Here is a 19,279-nt window from a genome sequence, read left to right on the forward strand (position 1 = left end):
ATTTTCCCGATGTGCGGCTGCAGAGGTCGGGAAATGTCTTCCTGCCTGTGATTAGCGCAGCGCTGTGCCGACTTCCTGGCGGGCTCTGCACGTGGGATGTGCGAACACGCCCGAGCCCATCCTTACTCTTTAATACAGTAGGAATCAGAGGGCCCTGCTCCTTAGAGCTTTACAAACATCAGTACCTAACCTTGCGAATGCTCTATCCTTTGCTGAATGGGTACACGTTTCCACATATGTACTCCAAAATCTTGTGGAAAGCCTTCCATGTACAGATGGGCTTGTTTGAAATCCCACGTGCCCGTTCCCGCCAGGAAGCCGACACTGCACAGCGCTAATCACAGGCAGTGAGACATTTCCCAATCCGCAGCTGCACAGATGGGGAAATGTCTCACTGCCTGTGATTAGCGCTGTGTAGTGTCGGCTTCCTGGTGGGATCGGGCACGTGGGATTTCGAACACGCCCGAGCCCATTTCTACTTCACAGTAGAGTGGAAGTTGTTAAGCTGCAGAAGGGGCACACTCCATAGTAATGCCCATGGTTTTGGAAAGGGATGTCCAACAAGCTCATGTAAGCTAACCATGTGTCTACAAACATTTTGTTATATAGTCTACCTGCTGCACATATATGGCTGACATAGCCAAACTACTGATGTTAGGTCTGGAAGTTAAAGTGGTTGTAAATACTAGAATCCCCTCTGTTATATGCAGCTATGTTGCACAGTATCTTTGTTTTATAAAAATTATGCAGCACAATGCCTTATTTCAGAGTGCCGCTGTATTGTCACATGATGTCCCGCCGCTCATTTTGAACCAATCTGAGGGCTACAGTGGGAACCATTAATGGGCAGGCTGAATGTACCAAGTTGATCGATTTGGGTGCAGCCAGCCTGCCAGATTTGCTTCCGATTATCACAAGCGGCTGCTATAACTGCTAGCGATAATCACTGTCTTCTCCCAGCGGGAATGGCTTCCCCCGCTGGGAGAAGACAATTGCTCGACAGGAGGGATTCCCCTGTCAACACTGTTGTGATGGGGGAATCGTGCATATTTGAAATAAATTTGCATGGTCTATGGGCTGCCTTACACTCATCCCATGCCCAGATCTAGAAGTCTTCAACCTGCAAAGAAAGGATGGGCGGCATGAAGGTAAGTGTACCTTATCATTATGCTAATTTTAGAAAGATTTTAAACTGTTTGGAACTCTGTCAACTGAACCTGCTAATCAGTCGTATGTCCTGGCCAGATAAGGTGACGATGAAGGTGGAGGATTGCAGTTATTGTGTGGGAAAGTTTGTCTCAGTATAGTGGGGTTTTAATTTCTAAAACATTTGCATTCCAGTTTCCTCCATCGGCACGATGAGGCCTTTTCTACGGAACCCCTGAAAAATAACGGGCGTGGGAATCCGCTGGGTTTCTACCATGTACAAAATGTAAGTATCTCAGTATTCCTTCCTCCTTAGCTACTACCGTATGATCTGACTTATGAAGCTGATGCATCTTCTTTTTTATTAGATTGCTGTAGAAGTGACTGAATCCTTTGCAGAATACATCAAGACCAAACCGATTGTGTTTGAAGTATTTGGACATTACCAGCAGCATCCATTTCACCTGCAGGGTCAGGATCTCAGGTAATGCCAAAAAGCAGACCAGAAATACAAAAAAGTGTCTGAATTATCTGACAGAAGAATGGTTCTTTTTTTTTTTTTTGCCCAAAAAGTACCAATTAGGATCTTCATGTTTTCTGTGATTTGTTGGAGGATAAAAGTGGAACTCTGTCTTTGGCAAAGGCCTCATTTACACTTGCAGTTGGGGGGTGTTTTTACTGCCCCCTCAACGGCTCCCCCTTAAGTTCAAAGATAGCAGACAGGGATGTAAACATTATCCCCTTGTCGCATTTGGTGGGCACTACCACCTGCCAAACGGGACCCATTCAGCTGAATGCTGCAGACGCCCTGCAACCTCATGCGATGCACGTGGTTGCGGCGCATAGGTGCAGGTTTTTAGGGGATAAAATAGGCAGTCATGAGGGGACTTATTGGGACAAAAAAAAGTGCAGCACTACAAATTATGCCATCAAAAGTGCTTTGTGCATATACAACTCCAAAGTGTATAACCAATACATGACAAAGTGCTATATACACAGTGAAAAAAATATCTCTAGTGTAAAAAAACAGTGCATTCAAACATAATAAATATACGATGCATAAATTAAAGGCATCAATCAATAAATAAATCAATATGCGATAAATCAAAAAGTCCTTGGAATTATGTGGTAAAGGTCATTGCAAATGTGATATTAGACAATGAGGAACCACAATCCATTAAACCATACGTAAAGATGTTACCATAAGGGAAGGTGTCTGTGAACTGGTGGGCCGATTGTTCCCGTTCCCTTTCCTTTGGCAACAGCAGTGCAGCAGTTTAATAGCGGCCCGCCACATCTCTTTAATACAAGTAAAAAGGCGCAAAGCACAGTTACCTTGAAAGTAAAACCGATTAGTCCAGAAACTGAAAACTGTAAAAATGCATGTGTAAGTTCATGCATATATACTGGGAGTATATACAAGAGGTCAGTCAGGGCGGCCACCAAAGGAACCAAAAGCAGGGTCCAGCAAGCTAAAACAACAACAAGGAGAGGGGCGCCTCTGAGTATAAATCATAAATACATTTTATTAAAACAACAATATCCACTCACATGGAAGTTGGAGAAGTTGCATTAGGGTCGGTTGGCTGGGCTGGAGAGATGCGGTGGAACTACAGGTCACAGCGGTTCCTGCAGGGCATGCCAGGTCCAAAGAGGATTAGTTCTTGCAGCCGGGTTCAGTCTCTTGCAGCGAGCAGTCCAACACAAATCCTGCTGGGTTGGGAGCCAGGTTATGTCCCAGATGCACAGATAGGGGTTCCAGGGAAGGAAGGGAGAGATGTGTAGGACGCCAGAGCATCCGTTCAGCCGTGCTGCTGCTCACTGATAGAATGGTGTGAAGCCTCTAGGAAGGGAAAAGGCCGGCCGAGCCGAAGATCTCAAACGAGGCTTGGAGAGCAAGTACAGCGTGGCGCCCGGTGATGACGTCACACGCATGCGACGCGTTTCAGAATAGGCTTGCCATTGGTGGACGAATGGCCGCATTCCTTTGTCAAGCATCGTTGCTTGACAAAGGAATGCGGCCATTCGTCCACCAATGGCAAGCCTATTCTGAAACGCGTCGCATGCGTGTGACGTCATCACCGGGCGCCACGCTGTACTTGCTCTCCAAGCCTCGTTTGAGATCTTCGGCTCGGCCGGCCTTTTCCCTTCCTAGAGGCTTCACACCATTCTATCAGTGAGCAGCAGCACGGCTGAACGGATGCTCTAGCGTCCTACACATCTCTCCCTTCCTTCCCTGGAACCCCTATCTGTGCATCTGGGACATAACCTGGCTCCCAACCCAGCAGGATTTGTGTTGGACTGCTCGCTGCAAGAGACTGAACCCGGCTGCAAGAACTAATCCTCTTTGGACCTGGCATGCCCTGCAGGAACCGCTGTGACCTGTAGTTCCACCGCATCTCTCCAGCCCAGCCAACCGACCCTAATGCAACTTCTCCAACTTCCATGTGAGTGGATATTGTTGTTTTAATAAAATGTATTTATGATTTATACTCAGAGGCGCCCCTCTCCTTGTTGTCGCCACATCTCTTTAGCCATTCTTCTCAGTGAGACATCTTTGCGTCTGTGGGCAGTCGCACATTCATGTTGTATGACCTTTTATCTGTTTTGTTTTGCAGTCCAGCACAGCCATCCCGACGTCACTTTCCCACACCGATGCCCCTCTCCAAGCCAGGTATGTGAATGTTCTGTGGGAAAAGTTTTATTTGAAATGTTGCAGTCTTGTCTTGGATAAACCAGGGTAGAAGTTTTATCAATGAGAGCAAATGCATACAGCTGTGTCTCTTTTCATCCCATTGTCAGTGCGCACAAGACTTCAGTGCTTTGATGAACCAGCTTCTTTACTCAGTGTAAAGTTCAGTAACCTTTATCAGCCAATGGGAATTCACTATTCATTGTTTAAACTATTCTACAGTAAGAAATGATGAAATTTGGTTGACCATTATGAGTTTCTTCACTATAACATGACATTTATTTAACCACCTGACCATCTGGAAGGTTTACCCCCTTCATTGCCAGGCCATGTTTTGCCATTCGGCACTGCGTTACTTTAACTGCCATTTGCACATTCGTGCGACACTGTACCTAAATAAAATGTATGTCCTTTTTTTCCCGCAAATAGAGCTTTTTTTTTTTTGGCGTATTTGACCACCTCTGCGTTTGTTTTTTTTTTTTTCTTTTGCGCTATAAACAAAAAAAGACCGTCAATTTTGAAGGAAGGAAAAACAATATTTTTTTACTTTCTGCTATAAGACACATCCAATAAAATAACTTGAAAAAAATTGAATTTCTTCATAAATTTAGGCCAATATGTATTCTGCTACATATTTTTGGTAAAAGCGTATATTGATTAGTTTGCACAAAAGTTATAGCATCTAAAAACTATGGGATATATATATATATTTTTTTTTATATAGAAATGGCAGCGATCAGTGACTTATAGCGGGACTAGGATATTGCAGAGGACACTAACTGACACTTTTTGGGGACCAGTGACACTTATGCAGTGATCAGTGCTAAAAAAATATGCGCTTTCACTGTACTAATGACACTGGCTGGGATCGGGGTTAATATCAGGGGCGATCAAAGGGTTAACTGTGTGCCTAACCTGTTTTACTACACTGTGTGGGAGGTGCATTTACTAGGGGAAGACATTGATCCATGCGCCTGCTTTGCAGGGACACATTAAATTTCTTCCCTCCTGTCAGAATGCTGTTCTGCCTCTCTCTGCTTGATGACCGACAGGTGCCGGCGGACATTGAGTCTGTGGTCCCTGCCGCTCGACTCCCGCTGTGTGTAATCACAGCAGGAGAAAGGCGACGGCGGCACGCATTCTATGTGGAAGAGCCGGATCACGAAAATATACGTGATCTGGCGCAGAGGTGCCACCCTGTAGTAGTAAAACTTTTACAGGGCGGACCTTAAGTGGTTAAAGGATCAATCCCAAGCCCTTATTTTTCAGTTCTAGGTAGATGGTGTTCTAAAGTATTTTAACTTTTGCAGCCATTTTGGGATAACATCTACTTTATATTTGTTACATGTTGGCATTCACATAGCATGTTTTAAGAATAAAATTATTGCTGCTTCTCGTTTTATATGCTCAACAGAAAAATCATACTTAGTTCTCCCTTTCTATGTATAACTTAACCTGTATTGCACTGGCAGATTTCCTTTTCAAAAAATTCCAACATATAAACGGCGCCAACCATAAACAAAAGTTTGCACGTATTGATGTAACAGCTGCCCCTTTAAAGTGGTTGCAAACCCTTATACACCACTTTTACCTACTGGTAAGTAATTGGGCTTCCCTTTAGGTACTGGAAATATCTCCTAAACCTGCACGGTTTAGGAGATATTTGCCATATACGCTTGCTCTGACATCATCAGTAGCGTGCCGTGACCGTCGGCTCCAGTGCGCATGCGCGGGAGTGATGTCACGCGACTCCGGCCAGTCACAGTCTCTGTGACTGGCCGGAGTCCACGGCCCCGGAAGGAAGAAAGGTGAAGATGGACGGGGACATCGAGGGCTTCGTTTGCAGGTAAGTGGCACATAATGGGCTAGTATGCGATGCATACTAGCCCATTATGGATTTACTTCGCAGGGAACAAAAGAGAAAGTAAAACCCATCAGGTCCAGGGCCGAGCACTTGCATGTGATCACTGCATGAGAAATGACATGCAAGTCCGCATGGTTAGCTGCAAGAATTGGCAGCCTTCCATTGCATTCAATGGGGCTGCCTACTCACAGCTAACCACTGTAACCCCACTGGGGTTCACACAAATAATTGCAAGCAGGGTATATTTACAAGTGTGAATGCTCCCTTATAGTGGATGATTCACAGCAACATATCCCAAAGCTGAAGTAATATTTTTTGTGCAGGATCTTGGCATTTTTGTTCCCAGCTCATCTACCAGCTATTGCACTATTGACTGGCACAATTGGCAGCCATTGCAAAGGGTTTCCCTCTCTTCTGTATCTTCTCTTTTCTTTGTTTTTTTTTTTTTGTTTTTTTCTTTAGTGAAATGAGGATTTTAGGTGAAAATACTAGAGGCTTGTTGGTGACTTGGCTAACTAGTGTCCACCAAGATATCTATTTTGTGACTGACCCTTTAAATAATATCCATCCTTCCCAGGATTTTTAATTTTTCACATGTTTTGTTGCTTTGCATGCTGCATCACTCAGTAATTTTATTTTTATTTGTTTCCTTTGCTGCATGGTGACCATGATGACATCATTTTTTTATTTTTTTACCTGATTGTATTCATTCCCTTGCCCTCTGCCTTCACCGACTCACTTTGTGCCACCACCCCCCCTTCCTGCCCGTTCTGTGTATAACCTATCTTGGTGGCAGGAGAGAGAAAGATCAATCTGGTCCGGTACCTGATGTCTGGCTACATTAGTGATCCCGTACTGGACACTTTTTCAGAACACGCACACGCTCTCTCTGCCAGCCTCCAAGACAGGGCCGATCAATTTCCATCTTTTCTGTCTCTGCCCATCCCTACCTGCCTTCCAGAGAGGGCTCCAAAGAGACCAGGTTAGTATTCCAGCTCACTGGTGGTGTTTAGTAATGATTTAGGCCCCCCGTAGGTCCACCCAGTAGTTTTGGTTTCGTGTTTTAATGACAGAATATTTAATACTGCCTTGCTTTTCTCCGACAGTTCCGGCCACCAAACTCAATCCTATGAACAAGACAAGTCTCGGGCAGAGCGTCAGCAAATACGACCTGTTGGTGTGGTTTGAGATCAGCGAACTTGAGCCAACGGGAGAGTAAGTACAAACACAGCACAGTTATTAAAAGGGGCTTATTTATATAGTCAGCTGTTGACCTATCTTTGGTGCTTTGTCTCAGGTACATCCCGGCCGTGGTAGATCACTCTGGAGGACTGTCCTGTCAAGGAACCTTCCTGCTACATCAGGTATGGTACATGAAGCAGTAAAAAGAAAAAAAAAAATCAAACAGTGAAGTACCTCCATTGCTATCTTAAGGGTGAAGTTATCCCTTAACATTCAGAAAGTTAAAGAGGAGCTCCAGTCTTCCCAAAAAAAATAAATTAAAAGTCAGCAGCTACAAATACTGTATCTGCTGTCTTTTAATAAAAGGACACTCACCTGTCCATGGATCCAGCGATATCGGCATCCAAGCCAATTCTTCAATCGGTTTCAGGTGCAGGCGCCGGCATCTTCACCAAGGGAAACAGTCAGTGAAGCCTTAAGACTTCACAGCCGGTTTCCTACTGCGCATGCGCGAGTCACGCTGTGCTTTCTGGATGGTACCGCCATCTTCTGGGACCTGTGTGTGTCCTAGAAGACAGTGGCGGGAAGGAGGAGGGGCTGGACAAGCTTGTAGATCACCATGGCGATCTTACCTGGAAGTTGGAGCAGGTACCTGTCAAAACCTTCTGCGAAGAAGCAGAGCTTCCCCTTTTGGGTGAAGCTCTGCTTTAAAGTGGTTGTAAAGTCAGAAAGTTTTTTTATCTTAATTCAATCTTATTTTATTGAGAAAGAAAAAGTGTACAGTATACAGTAATGTAATACAAAAACACATAAAAGTAGAAATAGATATCATTGCGATATTGGTAACATATCATCTTATGTCTTAAGCAATTTGTGAGCTTTTATTGATTTGGTGTGATATTTAGCCTGCGTAGCTATACCGTCTAAACTGAGTAGAGTGCAGGTGAGCACCACTATCCACTCACTGAGTGGCGTCCACCTATTGCAAACAAGCTAGGGCTATTGTTGCTGTGCTAAATGTTTTTTCTCTGATGGGGAAGCTCAGTGTGTGTCACATTACTTGTCTGATGAGATTAGAGAGAATGATTTAGGTAATCGTATAGCGTTGTAACATATAAGGGGAGAAAGAGAGAAAGAGGGGTGGGAATAGAGGGGACAAGGGAGAAAGGGAATACAGATATTAAGAGAAAGACATTCCACCCTGGTCACACAGTTGCATTGGTGGAGTCCTCTGTAGCCCATGGAATAAATTCAGCGGAATAGCGGAAGATAGACCACGAGGTCCAGGTCTTGGAAAATTGTTCCTCCTTACCCGTTTCCTGCGACAACATCCGTTCCAGACTATTAATTTGGTCCACTTCAATTGCCCAATCTCCCAGGGAAGGCATGCTCGTCGACTTCCAATGTCTGGGCAGTACCGTTCTAGCTGCCGCTAAAAAGTGACGCAGAACGTCTTTTTTGACCGATTTAAGCGGGCCAGGGAGCATAGATAGCAGGGCCACCTCAGGAGAGGATGCAACCGAGGTCGCCATGAGTCTGCAGTACAGATCGAGGATCTTTTGCCAGAACCTCCGCACAGGGGGGCACTCCCACCAAATGTGGAGTAGGGTTCCCTTTGATGACAAACAACGCCAGCAGGTATCCGGGAGTGTCGGGTTTATCCATCGTAATGTTGAGGGGCATCTATACCAACGGGTCAGTAATTTGAATCCCTTTTCTTGCGATTTGGAGGCTAAGGATATTTTGTGAGTCAAAATGAAGCATTTTTGCCAATCTACAGGTGAGATGGGGTGACCCAATTCTTCCCTCCAGGCCTGTGTGTATGGGGGGAGGTCAGGATTATAGACTATATGTATGAGAGAGTATAGTTGAGAGACCACATGCGTAGGAGGGTCAATCTGGAGCAGCATGTTCTCCAAGTCTGTTGTATCAGTAAGTACATCAGGTAAGGATGGGAAGGTTCGAATAAAAGATAGCACCTGTTGCCTCTGCAGCCAGTGCGTCGAAGCATGGGAAGGTGGGCCGGTGGGAACGTCTTGAGTCAGAGAAGGATCTGAACGCAGAACTTGGGCAAGTCGTCTGTGGTCCTTCTTGCACCAAGGGCCAAAACTCTCTACTTGTAGGGCTGGTGGAAAAGCCGGAGTTCCAAACAGTGGAGTCATGGGTCCTTTCAGAGGAGATAGGGTCTTGGAGGAATTCATTCGGGTCCAAATTTGTATAGTTTGTCGGGTGAGGTCGCTCAGGGGTAATCCCCCTTTTAGGAATTCAGTAGGCGTCCACGGTAGTGCGCGGAGATCTATTGAATTGAGATGGCTCTCTATTTGTACCCATAATTTGGTGGAGGAATGATGGAACCAGTTAACTATACGTGTTAGTACTGCTGCTCTATAATATATAGAGGCATCCGGAGCTCCAGCTCCACCACGAATCTTGGGAAGCGACAGCGTCTCATAGCGTATCCGAGGACGAGCCCCCGCCCAGATAAAGGAGGAGAACAGTTGGCGGAGTTTCTTAAAGAACCAGGAGGGTATTGAAATGGGAATTGTCTGGAACAAGTAAAGAAACCGAGGGAGGACGTCCATTTTTAGAGCATTCACTCTACCTAGCCACGATAGGCGTTTTTTCGTGTAGTTTGATAGAACGGTCTTGGTTCTAAGCAGAAGGGTAGCATAGTTCAGAGAGAACAATTGGGACCTTTCTGTGGGTATTTGGATTCCGAGGTAACGGATGGAAGTGGAGCCTGTTTTAAAGGGAAACTTGATGGAGACTTGGCGGAGGGCCTCCTGTGATAAAGAAATGTTCAGTATTTCTGACTTAGTATGATTCACTTTGAAATTGCTCATCTTCCCAAACCTCGTGAATTCCTGCATAATATGTGTTAAAGATAGGTGGGGTTGGGTTACAAACATTAGTAGGTCATCCGCAAAGAGAGCCAGTTTGGAATGAATAGGGCCTATCGATACACCAGAGATGTTAGGGTTATTGCGCAAGGCAATTGCCAGGTGTTCCATAACAAGGACATATAGAAGGGGAGATAAAGGACAGCCTTGTCGTGTCCCGTTATGGATGGGAAATGAGGGTGATAATGAGCCGTTCACCCGTATTCTAGCAGAAGGAGAGGCGTAAAGGGACATAATTCGGGATAGCATTTTGGGGCCTAGACCTATCTGTTTCAAAGACATCTGGAGGAATTGCCAGTCCACCCGGTCAAATGCCTTTTCCGCATCGACCGTCAAAAGACATAGAGGGACATCATGGGTGCGTGCATAGTCGGTAAGAAGCAGAGTTTTCAGGGTGTTATCTTTTGCCTCACGACCACTTACAAAGCCCACCTGGTCCAGGTGTATGAGGCGGGGGAGAAGCGGCTTCAACCTAGTGGCTAAAATTTTGGCGTATATTTTCAAGTCCACTCCAATTAACGATATGGGCCTATAATTAGCGCACACAGTAGGGTCCTTATCTGGTTTTGGGATAATAGTAATGTGGGCTTCAAGCGTTTGTGGAGGAAACGCCAAGCCTTCTGATATAGAGTTGAATACTCTAGCCAAGAAGGGGGTCAATAGGGGAGCAAATGTCTTGTAAAATTTAGGGGTGAAGCCGTCTGGCCCCGGGCTTTTACCGGACGGGGTGGCCGCTATCGCCCCCAAGACCTCATCTGTTGTAATTACCTGTTCTAGCTCTTCTACAGTATCGCCGTCCAATGTAGGGAGATCCGTCTCCTCAACATAAGACTGTCTATCGGTGTCAGGTGTAAGGGTAGGGCTAGAAGAGACGCCGGGCGAAAGATTGTATAGTGTGTGGTAGAAATCTCGGAATGTTTGTGATATCTTGGAGGGCTCACTGAGCATTTGTCCAGAGGGGGCCCGAATCTGAGGTATAAATGTGGAAGACGTGTTTGGGTGAAGGGTGCGAGCTAACGGTCTACCGCATTTATCTTGGAATCGGTATTGATGTAATGCAAGTCTGTCCGCATAGGTGCGAGCCGAAGCCTCATATAAGTCCTTGAGTTGGGATCGAGCCGTTGAGACCTCTGTAAGAGTCCCCACCGTTGGAGCTCGTTTATGTTGGGTCTCAAGGTCTCGAAGCTTTTGCATTGCTGAGGTTATTGCGGCTGAGCGAACCTTTTTCAAGCGGGTCCCCATCTGAATAAAGGTTCCTCGCAGGACAGCTTTAAGTGCCTCCCATTGTATGGGTAGCGAGGTAGTGTCTGATGCATGATCTTTTAAAAAATTAGAAATGGTTTCTGAGACCTTTTGGGAGCAGTCAGAGTTTGTGAGGATGGAGTCATTCAGTCTCCACGTCCACTCCCTCACCGGTGTGGAGGGAATCATTAGTGTCAGATATATAGGCGAGTGGTCGGACCAGACCATTGAGTCTATCTCACATTCAGGTGACCAATCTAAACAGCTGTGGTCAAGAAGAAAATAGTCTATACGACTATAAGAGTGATGGACCTGTGAGAAGTGGGTATAGTTGCGGTTTTTGGGGAACAGAACCCGCCATATGTCAATTAGACGTAAATCATATATAGCGCGTTTAAATGCCCTTAATTTAGTAAAGGAGATGGATGAGCGAGATGTTGATGAGTCTAAGAGTGGATCCAGGGGGGCGTTAAAATCTCCGCCTATGATTATTTTACCCTCTGCAAATTCCGACAAGATCCTCATGTACCGCAGAGCAGACGATATTTGATTAGTATTTGGTAGGTAGAGATTGGCAATAGTGAATTTCGTGCCCCATAAGGAGAACTTTACGAACACATACCTTCCCTGGGGGTCCGAGACCTGGTCTATCAGGTCAATCGGAAGCGTTTTGTGGAAGGCAACAGAAACGCCTTTGGTTTTCTGAGATGGGTTTGTACTGTGAAACCATCTGTTAAAGTACCTGTTGGAGCAGGAAGGGGTGGAGTTTGTGTGGAAATGAGTTTCCTGTAACAGTAACACATTGACCTGTTGTTTATGCATTTGGTAGAGGATTTGTCCTCTCTTGGATGCTATATTGAGGCCATTTACATTATAGGAGCAAAATTTCAGGCGAGGATGGGATAGTACTGTGTGGGCCATAGTGGAATGAGAAGAAGAGAGTCAGCTTAGAGACAGCAGAGGGAGGAGGAGGGATGGGGGGGGATTATACGGTGGCAAAAATATACCAGGACAGAACTAGGTAGGGGGGACACCTAAATAAGGAGCCTAACAAGTCTAAGGGGTCCACGAAAACGGGACACCACGTGAAAAATCACGTATAAAGGCACTATCCGTGCCCGGCCTATTGAGGGTGGGAGGTCGAAGTGGAGAGTCTGAGCCGTGAGCCCAGTAGCATGACAGGCATATGCAGCTTACTTGAGGCACATCAGTGTAACAAACATTTAAACAGCAGAACACACATCAGATCGTCTGTGAAGGAGGGTGGCGGTCCGCGCGGGCAAATGACTCCGCACAAGCCCACCCTCCCTCCTTCACAGAGGAGACATCAATCCGCAAAATAACCTCCTGGGAAGGGGGAGGTAAACATTTTCAACATATGCTATCCATAGACCCCAACAGGGGTCCCGGAAACAATTCTGTGTAATAATACTGAAATCAGTAACAATGTGTAATAACATTTTAAGGTGAGAGTAAGCAGTGTATGAGAAACCGTATACGGAGAGCTAGAGGTGTCCATGTGGATAATGGCAAGAGACCGTGGACCCATCCAGTCCATCCATCGGCCCCTCTCCCTGTATCCAGGTGGAACATTTCCCCTAGGTACCTAAATATAAGGCCATTGTGGTAAAATATGTTAGAAACTCAATAATAGCCTAACTAAATCAAACATCAGAAATTTGCAGTCCTTTAGCCTCTCCCGAACCCCAGCCAGGTACAATACACTAGCGAAGGGCAGGGAGAAGGCCTGCCTATGTATTGCTCCCTCTATCCTGAGACATTGGGTTACGGAGCAGGTCATCTTGTCTCTTAGTGTAACATAGCTTGCTGAAATCCGGTGGAACAAAGGAGGAAAAATGTAAAAATGTAAAAAGGGAAAAACAAAAAACAAACAACAACAAAAACTCCAAAAATTCTGTAGAGAGGTGGTGGGGATTCCAAACCTTGACCTGATCAAGAGACAAGAGAGGAGCAGCGCACTTAGAGGGTGCTAGTCATGTGGGGAACGTTGAAATGGCTTCAAGTAACGTCTTAAAGGTACCTTAAGCTTCTGGGGAGGTAGGCCGACGTATTCTGGGGCCTATAGAATGTGATCTGGACCTCGGCTGCCTGCGTCGTTGTGGGAGAGGGTCCCGTATTTGCACCCTAATGCGGTCATCCGGCGGGTCCAGCCAGTTCGGTACCTCAATTGGGTCTTGTTCCAGAAAGCTGAAAAAGGCTGGGAGTTGATCCGGGTCGGAGAGGATAAATTTGTGCTCAGCTCTGGTCACCTTAATACTGAAGGGGTGTCCCCACGTATAAGTTGCTCCGGTTTGGCGTATCAGATCTAGTAGTGGGCGGACCATTCGGCGCATGTGGAGAGTGTTGCGAGAGAGGTCTGGATATAAGTTGATAGTAGAACCATCGAAGTCCACGGGACCCAAACGCCATGCCTTGCGCATAAGTTCTTCTTTAAGGGTGTAATAATGAACCCTGCAGAGGACATCGCGTGGGCGGTCACTTTGTTCTCTCCTCGGCCCCCCCACTCTGTGCACCCGGTCTAATTCAATGGGAGATGAAACCTCTCTGCCCAGGACTATGTTGAGGATGGCAATGACGGAAGGTTTTAAGTCTGTACCCGCTGTGGCCTCCGGTATGCCCTGTAACCGTATATTATTCCTGCGGCTCCTATTTTCTCCGTCTTCTATGCGTAATTGATGTTGTCTTATACGGTGCAAGTGCTCCCTGGAGGCCTGTTCAAGGGATGTGATGCGAGCTGCATGATCAGATTGAATGTCAGTTAAGGCAGACACTGCGGTCTTATTAGTCGAGACCTGCTGTTGGAGGGCCTGGAGGTCTTTGTGGAGTGAAGTCTCCATTTTGATCGCCCAGGACTCAAACTCCGCTCTGAAGGCTGCCAGAAGGGTCGAGGTCTCGGATCTATTCGCTCCTCCTGAAGCTTGAGGGGCCACATCTCTAGGACCCGTGTCCGAAAGAGGGGCAGCAGGGGTCTCAGACCTGGATGCCACAGCTGAAGAACCATCCGAATCCTCGCTGCTGTCTGTCGCCGGCTGAGTGGGAGGAGGAGGCTTGCTTTTCCCCGGGTTTCGAGCGGACGTCATCTTATCTTTGGGAGTGCGGGAATCAGACTGGGATGTGCGGAGCAGGTATCGTTGGATTGTGCCCTGTTGTAGGTCCGTGGACTCAGTAGATCGAGCACTGTGTGTGGACATGCTTTTCAAAGATGTGCGACGACTGAAAAATAGCCTGTCAGCTCCGGGCAGTTACGGAGCTCAGCAGCTCATTGCTTAGCCATACATGGTCTGTCCTGCTTCTTTGCAAAGTTGTATGGATGGGGACCACTGGTGGGCGCCGATCCCGCTGGGCCTCTCTTGTGGCTGTGTAGAGAGCGATCCAGGCTCAGAGGGGTAAGAATACCAGGAGCCTATGTAGATACAGCAGCTTGGGTGGAGCAAGATGGCCGCCACTTGTGTTCAGGGCCGTGGTGACATTTCATGTACTTATGGGGGTATATGCTTGCTAGTACCCCTTCTACGGCCACAGTCTGTCAGATCAGGGTGTCCCCAGGTGGTGGGTGAGGCTAAGATTAGGCCCAAAGGAGACAGGGGGCTGCCAGGGTGTAGCAAGATGGCCGCCACAATCAGTCTCTGGAGCCAGGGCAGCACCACAAGTACATGCTGGGGTGATTGTTCACTAAATACCCTGTCGGGGGTCTCAATTAGCCAGGCCAAGGTATTTCTGTGGTTGGCGGGGGCTCAGATTGGGCCTAGGAGAGTTAGATAGGCCGCTGGGTGTAGTAAAATGGCCGCCGGCACTTACCAGGTCCCTCTGGCAGGCCTCCTAGAGCGATATGGAGGGGATCACAGGCCCCCAGTAGCAGGCTGGATGTTCCCAATGTTTGTGGAGGAGGTAGGGCATGTGTAGCGGCCGGGGACAGGGCTGGCACGGTCTCTGGGTGCAGCAAGATGGCCGCCGTTCCCCGTGAGTAGGCCGGAGCCGCGGCCTTTCCTAACAGTCGGCCCGGAGCTCCGCGATCGCCGCGGACGCCGCGATCTCGGCGTCAAACAGCTCCCTCCTTGTCTGCACCGCTGTCTGAGGCACACGCAGGGTCGGTGCTGGTCTGTGGGTGGGTATATCTCCAGGTGTGCTCTATAGGTTTTTTTATCTTAATGCTTTCTATGCATTAAGATAAAAAAAAAACCTTCTGTGTGCAGCAGCCCCCCTTGGCCTCCCTAATACTTACCTGAGCCCCATCTCTCTCCAGCGATGTCCACGAGTGCCTCAGCTGTCCAGGACTCTCCTCCTGGTTCGCTGACACACAGCAGCGGCGCCATTGTCTCCCATTTCTGTCAATCAAAGTCAGTTAGCCAATCAGGGGGGAGAGGGGGTGGGGGCAAACCAGAGCTCCATGTCTGAATGGACACAGGGAGCTGTGACTTGGCTTGGGTGCCCCCATAGCAAGCGCCTTGCTGTGGGGGCACTCGACAGGAGGGAGGGGCCAGGAGAGCCGAAGAGGCACCCGAGAAGAGGAGGATCCGGGCTGTTCTGTGCAAAACCACTGCAACAGAGCAGGTAAGTATAACATGTTTGCTATTTTTAAAGAAATTAAAACAAGACTTTACAATCACTTTAAGGATATTGTATAGTTTTGGTATTCTGTAGACTGTTTAAAATCTTTCTCTGTACATTTCTGATATTTCGTAATAAACAGGAAGAGTTGTATCTTTTATCCTGGAAAAAAAAACAGTTCTTGATGTCAAGACACTTTGCCTAGGCATAGATGAGGTCACCAGCCTGCTGCAAGCAGAGAGAAACCTTTCCTCAGTCTCCTCTCCCTCAGAAATCAAGGGCACTGTACATAAAATAATAATTTTCTAGCAAGTCATACGGTGAAAGGGAGCATCAAGGGCCTGATTTGTTTGCACAGCCATGAATTTACATGATTATTTAAATGCTGAGCTGGCATCTTGCACCATCGGAAAGTAGATGGAGTCTCTGTATGATGCCTAAACAAAGATGGTTCTGTCAAAGGTAGATTAAAGGATAAGTTCACCTTTAAAAAAAAAAAAGATTATAATAAATGCACTTTTTTTGCAGGTAAAAAAATGTACATTTACTATTTTTTTTTCTTAGGATCCTGTAAAGCAGGACAGTCAGTGTAGCTGTCTGCCTGTACCACAGATATGGACAGACAGTTACTGAATGACAGGAAGCTAAATGGACTATGAGAGCGCTCACCAGCCCCCTCGCAGCTCATTGAGAACTTGTAGGCATTAAATAAAAATAAAATAAGTGTGCACACCCTCTTTTATAACTGGGGATGTAGCTGTATTCAGAATTAAGCATGTTCAGAATTAAGCAATCACATTCAAACTCATGTTAAATAGGAGTCAGTACACACCTGGCATCATTTAAAGTGTCTCTGATCAAGCCAAAATAAAGTTAAGCTGTTCTAGTAGGTCTTTCCTGACATTTTCTTAGTCGCATTGTACAGCAAAAGCCATGGCCGGCAGAGAGCTTCCAAAGCATCAGAGGGATCTCATTGTTAAAAGGTATCAGTCAGGAGAAGGGTACAAAAGAATTTCCAAGGCATTAGATATACTATGGAACACAGTGAAAACAGTCATCATCAAGTGGAGAAAATATGGCACAACAGTGACATCACCAAGAACTGGACGTCCCTCTAAAATTGATGAAAAGATGAGAATAAAACTGGTCAGGGAGGCTGCCAAGAGGACTACAGCAACATTAAAGGAGCTGCAGGAATATCTGGCAAGTACTGGCTGTGTGGTACATGTGACGACAGTCTCCCGTATTCTTTATATGTCTGGGATATGGGGTAGAGGGGCAAGACGGATACCATTTCTTAAACATCCAAGCCTGGCTAAATCTTAAAAAACTCATCTGAAGTCTCCCAAAAGCATGTGGGAAAAATGTGTTCTGGTGTGATGAAACCAAGGTTGAACTTTTGGCCATAATTTCAAGATATGTTTGGCGCAAAAACGACACTGCATATCGCCAAAAGAACACCATACCCACCGTGAAGCATGGTGGTGGCAGCATCATGCTTTGAGGCTGTTTTTCTTCAGCTGGAACAGGGGCCTTAGTCAAGGTAGAGGAAATTATAAACAGTTCCAAATACCAGTCAATATTGGCACAAAACCTTCAGGCTTCTGCTATTAAGCTGAACATGAAGAGCAACTTAATCTTTCAGCATGAACATGACACAAAGCATACATCCAAATCAACAAAGTAATGGCTTCACCAAAAGAAGATTAAAGTTTTTGAATGGCCCAACCAGAGCCCAGACCTGAATCTGATTGAAAATCTGTGGGGTGATCTGAAGAGGGCTGTGCACAGGAGATACCCTTACAATCTGACAGATTTAGAGTGTTTTTGCAAAGAAGAGTGGGCAAATATTGGCAAGTCAAGATGTGCCATGCTGATAGACTCATACCCAAAAAGACTGAGTGCTGTAATAAAATCAAAAGATGCTTCAACAGAGTATTAGTTTTAAGGGTGTGCTCACTTATGCAACCATATTATTTACATTTTTTATTTTTACTTCCCTCCACCTAAAACATTTCAGTTTGTTGTTCAACAGTTATTCAGTTTATAGGTCACATTAAAGGTGGAAAAAGTTTTGGAATGATTTATCTTTGTCTCATTTTTTTTTACATCACGAAAACCTGACATTTTAACAGGGGTGTGTAGACTTTTTATATCCACTGTATGTAGGTAGGAATTGGGGACCTTAAATTGGAAGCTTCTTAGGGGAAGGGACTGATGGGAATGTACAATATGTAAAGCCCTGTGTAAATTGATGGCACTATACAATTCCTGTCATAAATAAATAAGTGAAGCCCCAATGTGGAAGAACCATTGCCAGCTATAGAGTAATTGTCGGGAAAATCAAAGAAAAGATGATGGTAATTTTGTCTTTTTGGCAGCAGAAGCCATTGTTTTAGCTATTTATATGTAATTTGTTGTTACAGGGCATCCAGCGTAGAATCACAGTGACTATAATTCATGAGAAAGGCAACGAATTGCACTGGAAGGATGTACGAGAACTGGTGGTAGGTGAGTGTCACAACGTGCCCCTGTAACTGTACATGCCCACCCTCCATGCAAGTCCCTACTGACAATCTGCCTTCTATGTGTCCTTCCAGGGAGAGTACGGAACAAAACCGAGGTGGACGAGTCTCCAGCAGATGCTGTTCTTTCCCTCAACATCATATCCGCCAAATACCTCAAATCTCACAGCTCCAGCAGGTAATCTATTATGACCGCTGAGGCAAGGCACCCTGGGCAAATTTTTTATGAAGCCAGTAAAAGGTTATACCCACAGGAAGTAAAATTACCTTCAGTTCAGTTAGATCTAATAGAAAATACCAAGTTTTACTAGCTAAGTCTTGGGAGTCCGAAGAACAAAATGTTTACAGTTATTTTGGGCTTCTCTATAACTTTTCACCTACGTGTGTTTAAAGTGTGTGTGGGAGGAGCCTGTATGGAGTTTCTCCCCAGGAGGTACCAGATGGAGGTTTGGGTCACAGTCTACAGGGCACGGGCAAAGTGGGAATGGTTTGACTGGAACGGCTAGGCAGGACTGGGACAGGTTTGTTGAGTGCCCAGGGCAAGAATGCGGGTCTGCGCTTCCAGCGCTCCTAATGCATGCAATGGAACGGGTGTACCATCCTGTGCCCATTCTCAGCACCCTTTGCACCGGCTGTATATGGTTGCCATAGAGCAGGGGTCTCAAACTGGCGGCCCTCCAGCTCTTGTGAAACTTGTGAAAGTCCCATCATGCCTCTGCCTTTGGAAGTCATACTTGTAACTGTCAGCCTTGCAGTGCCTCATGGGACTTGTAGTTTCGCAACAGTTGGAGGGCCGCCAATTTGAGACCCCTGCCATGGAGTGTTTACTACAAGTTTGGCCAATTGCTTGCTTTCTAGCAAATAGAAGGTAGTTGCATATGCCTGTTGTGTTTTTTGTGTCAGCTGTGGGCAGATGGGGTTGAGGATGGGTGATTGGAGCATGTGTGGCATCAGTAGCTGTCAGAGTAGACATGAATCTGCACCCTGCTGGTTGCTAGTCACTGATCTGGAGATTGTGTGTGGTGAAAAGATGCCCTCCCTACCTCTGTGCCCTGGGCAGCTGCTCCTTCTGCCCACTCCTTGTCCTGGCCCTGCAGCCAGGATTACCTGGATAGTTGAGGATGGATCACTGGGTCCTCATTGTCTAGAGCAGTGGTGT

The 19,279-nt window shown here is 46.3% G+C and overlaps 1 protein-coding gene across 13 annotated transcripts in view; it reads left to right on the forward strand.

Annotated features, from left to right (window-relative positions):
* Positions 1-19,279, forward strand: part of KIF1B (kinesin family member 1B) — a 277,895-nt gene that overhangs the window by 228,882 nt on the left and 29,734 nt on the right. For all 13 annotated transcript variants that reach the window (XM_073603542.1, XM_073603543.1, XM_073603544.1 and 10 more), the window contains 7 exons: positions 1,342-1,432; positions 1,515-1,630; positions 3,765-3,820; positions 6,809-6,917; positions 7,000-7,066; positions 18,022-18,106; positions 18,196-18,298. In XM_073603542.1, coding sequence (XP_073459643.1) covers positions 1,342-1,432; positions 1,515-1,630; positions 3,765-3,820; positions 6,809-6,917; positions 7,000-7,066; positions 18,022-18,106; positions 18,196-18,298 — 627 coding nt within the window. The remainder of the gene's footprint in view (positions 1-1,341; positions 1,433-1,514; positions 1,631-3,764; positions 3,821-6,808; positions 6,918-6,999; positions 7,067-18,021; positions 18,107-18,195; positions 18,299-19,279) is intronic.

Source organism: Aquarana catesbeiana, linkage group LG10, assembly GCF_042186555.1.
Source record: "Aquarana catesbeiana isolate 2022-GZ linkage group LG10, ASM4218655v1, whole genome shotgun sequence".
Classification (NCBI taxonomy): Eukaryota; Metazoa; Chordata; class Amphibia; order Anura; family Ranidae; genus Aquarana; species Aquarana catesbeiana.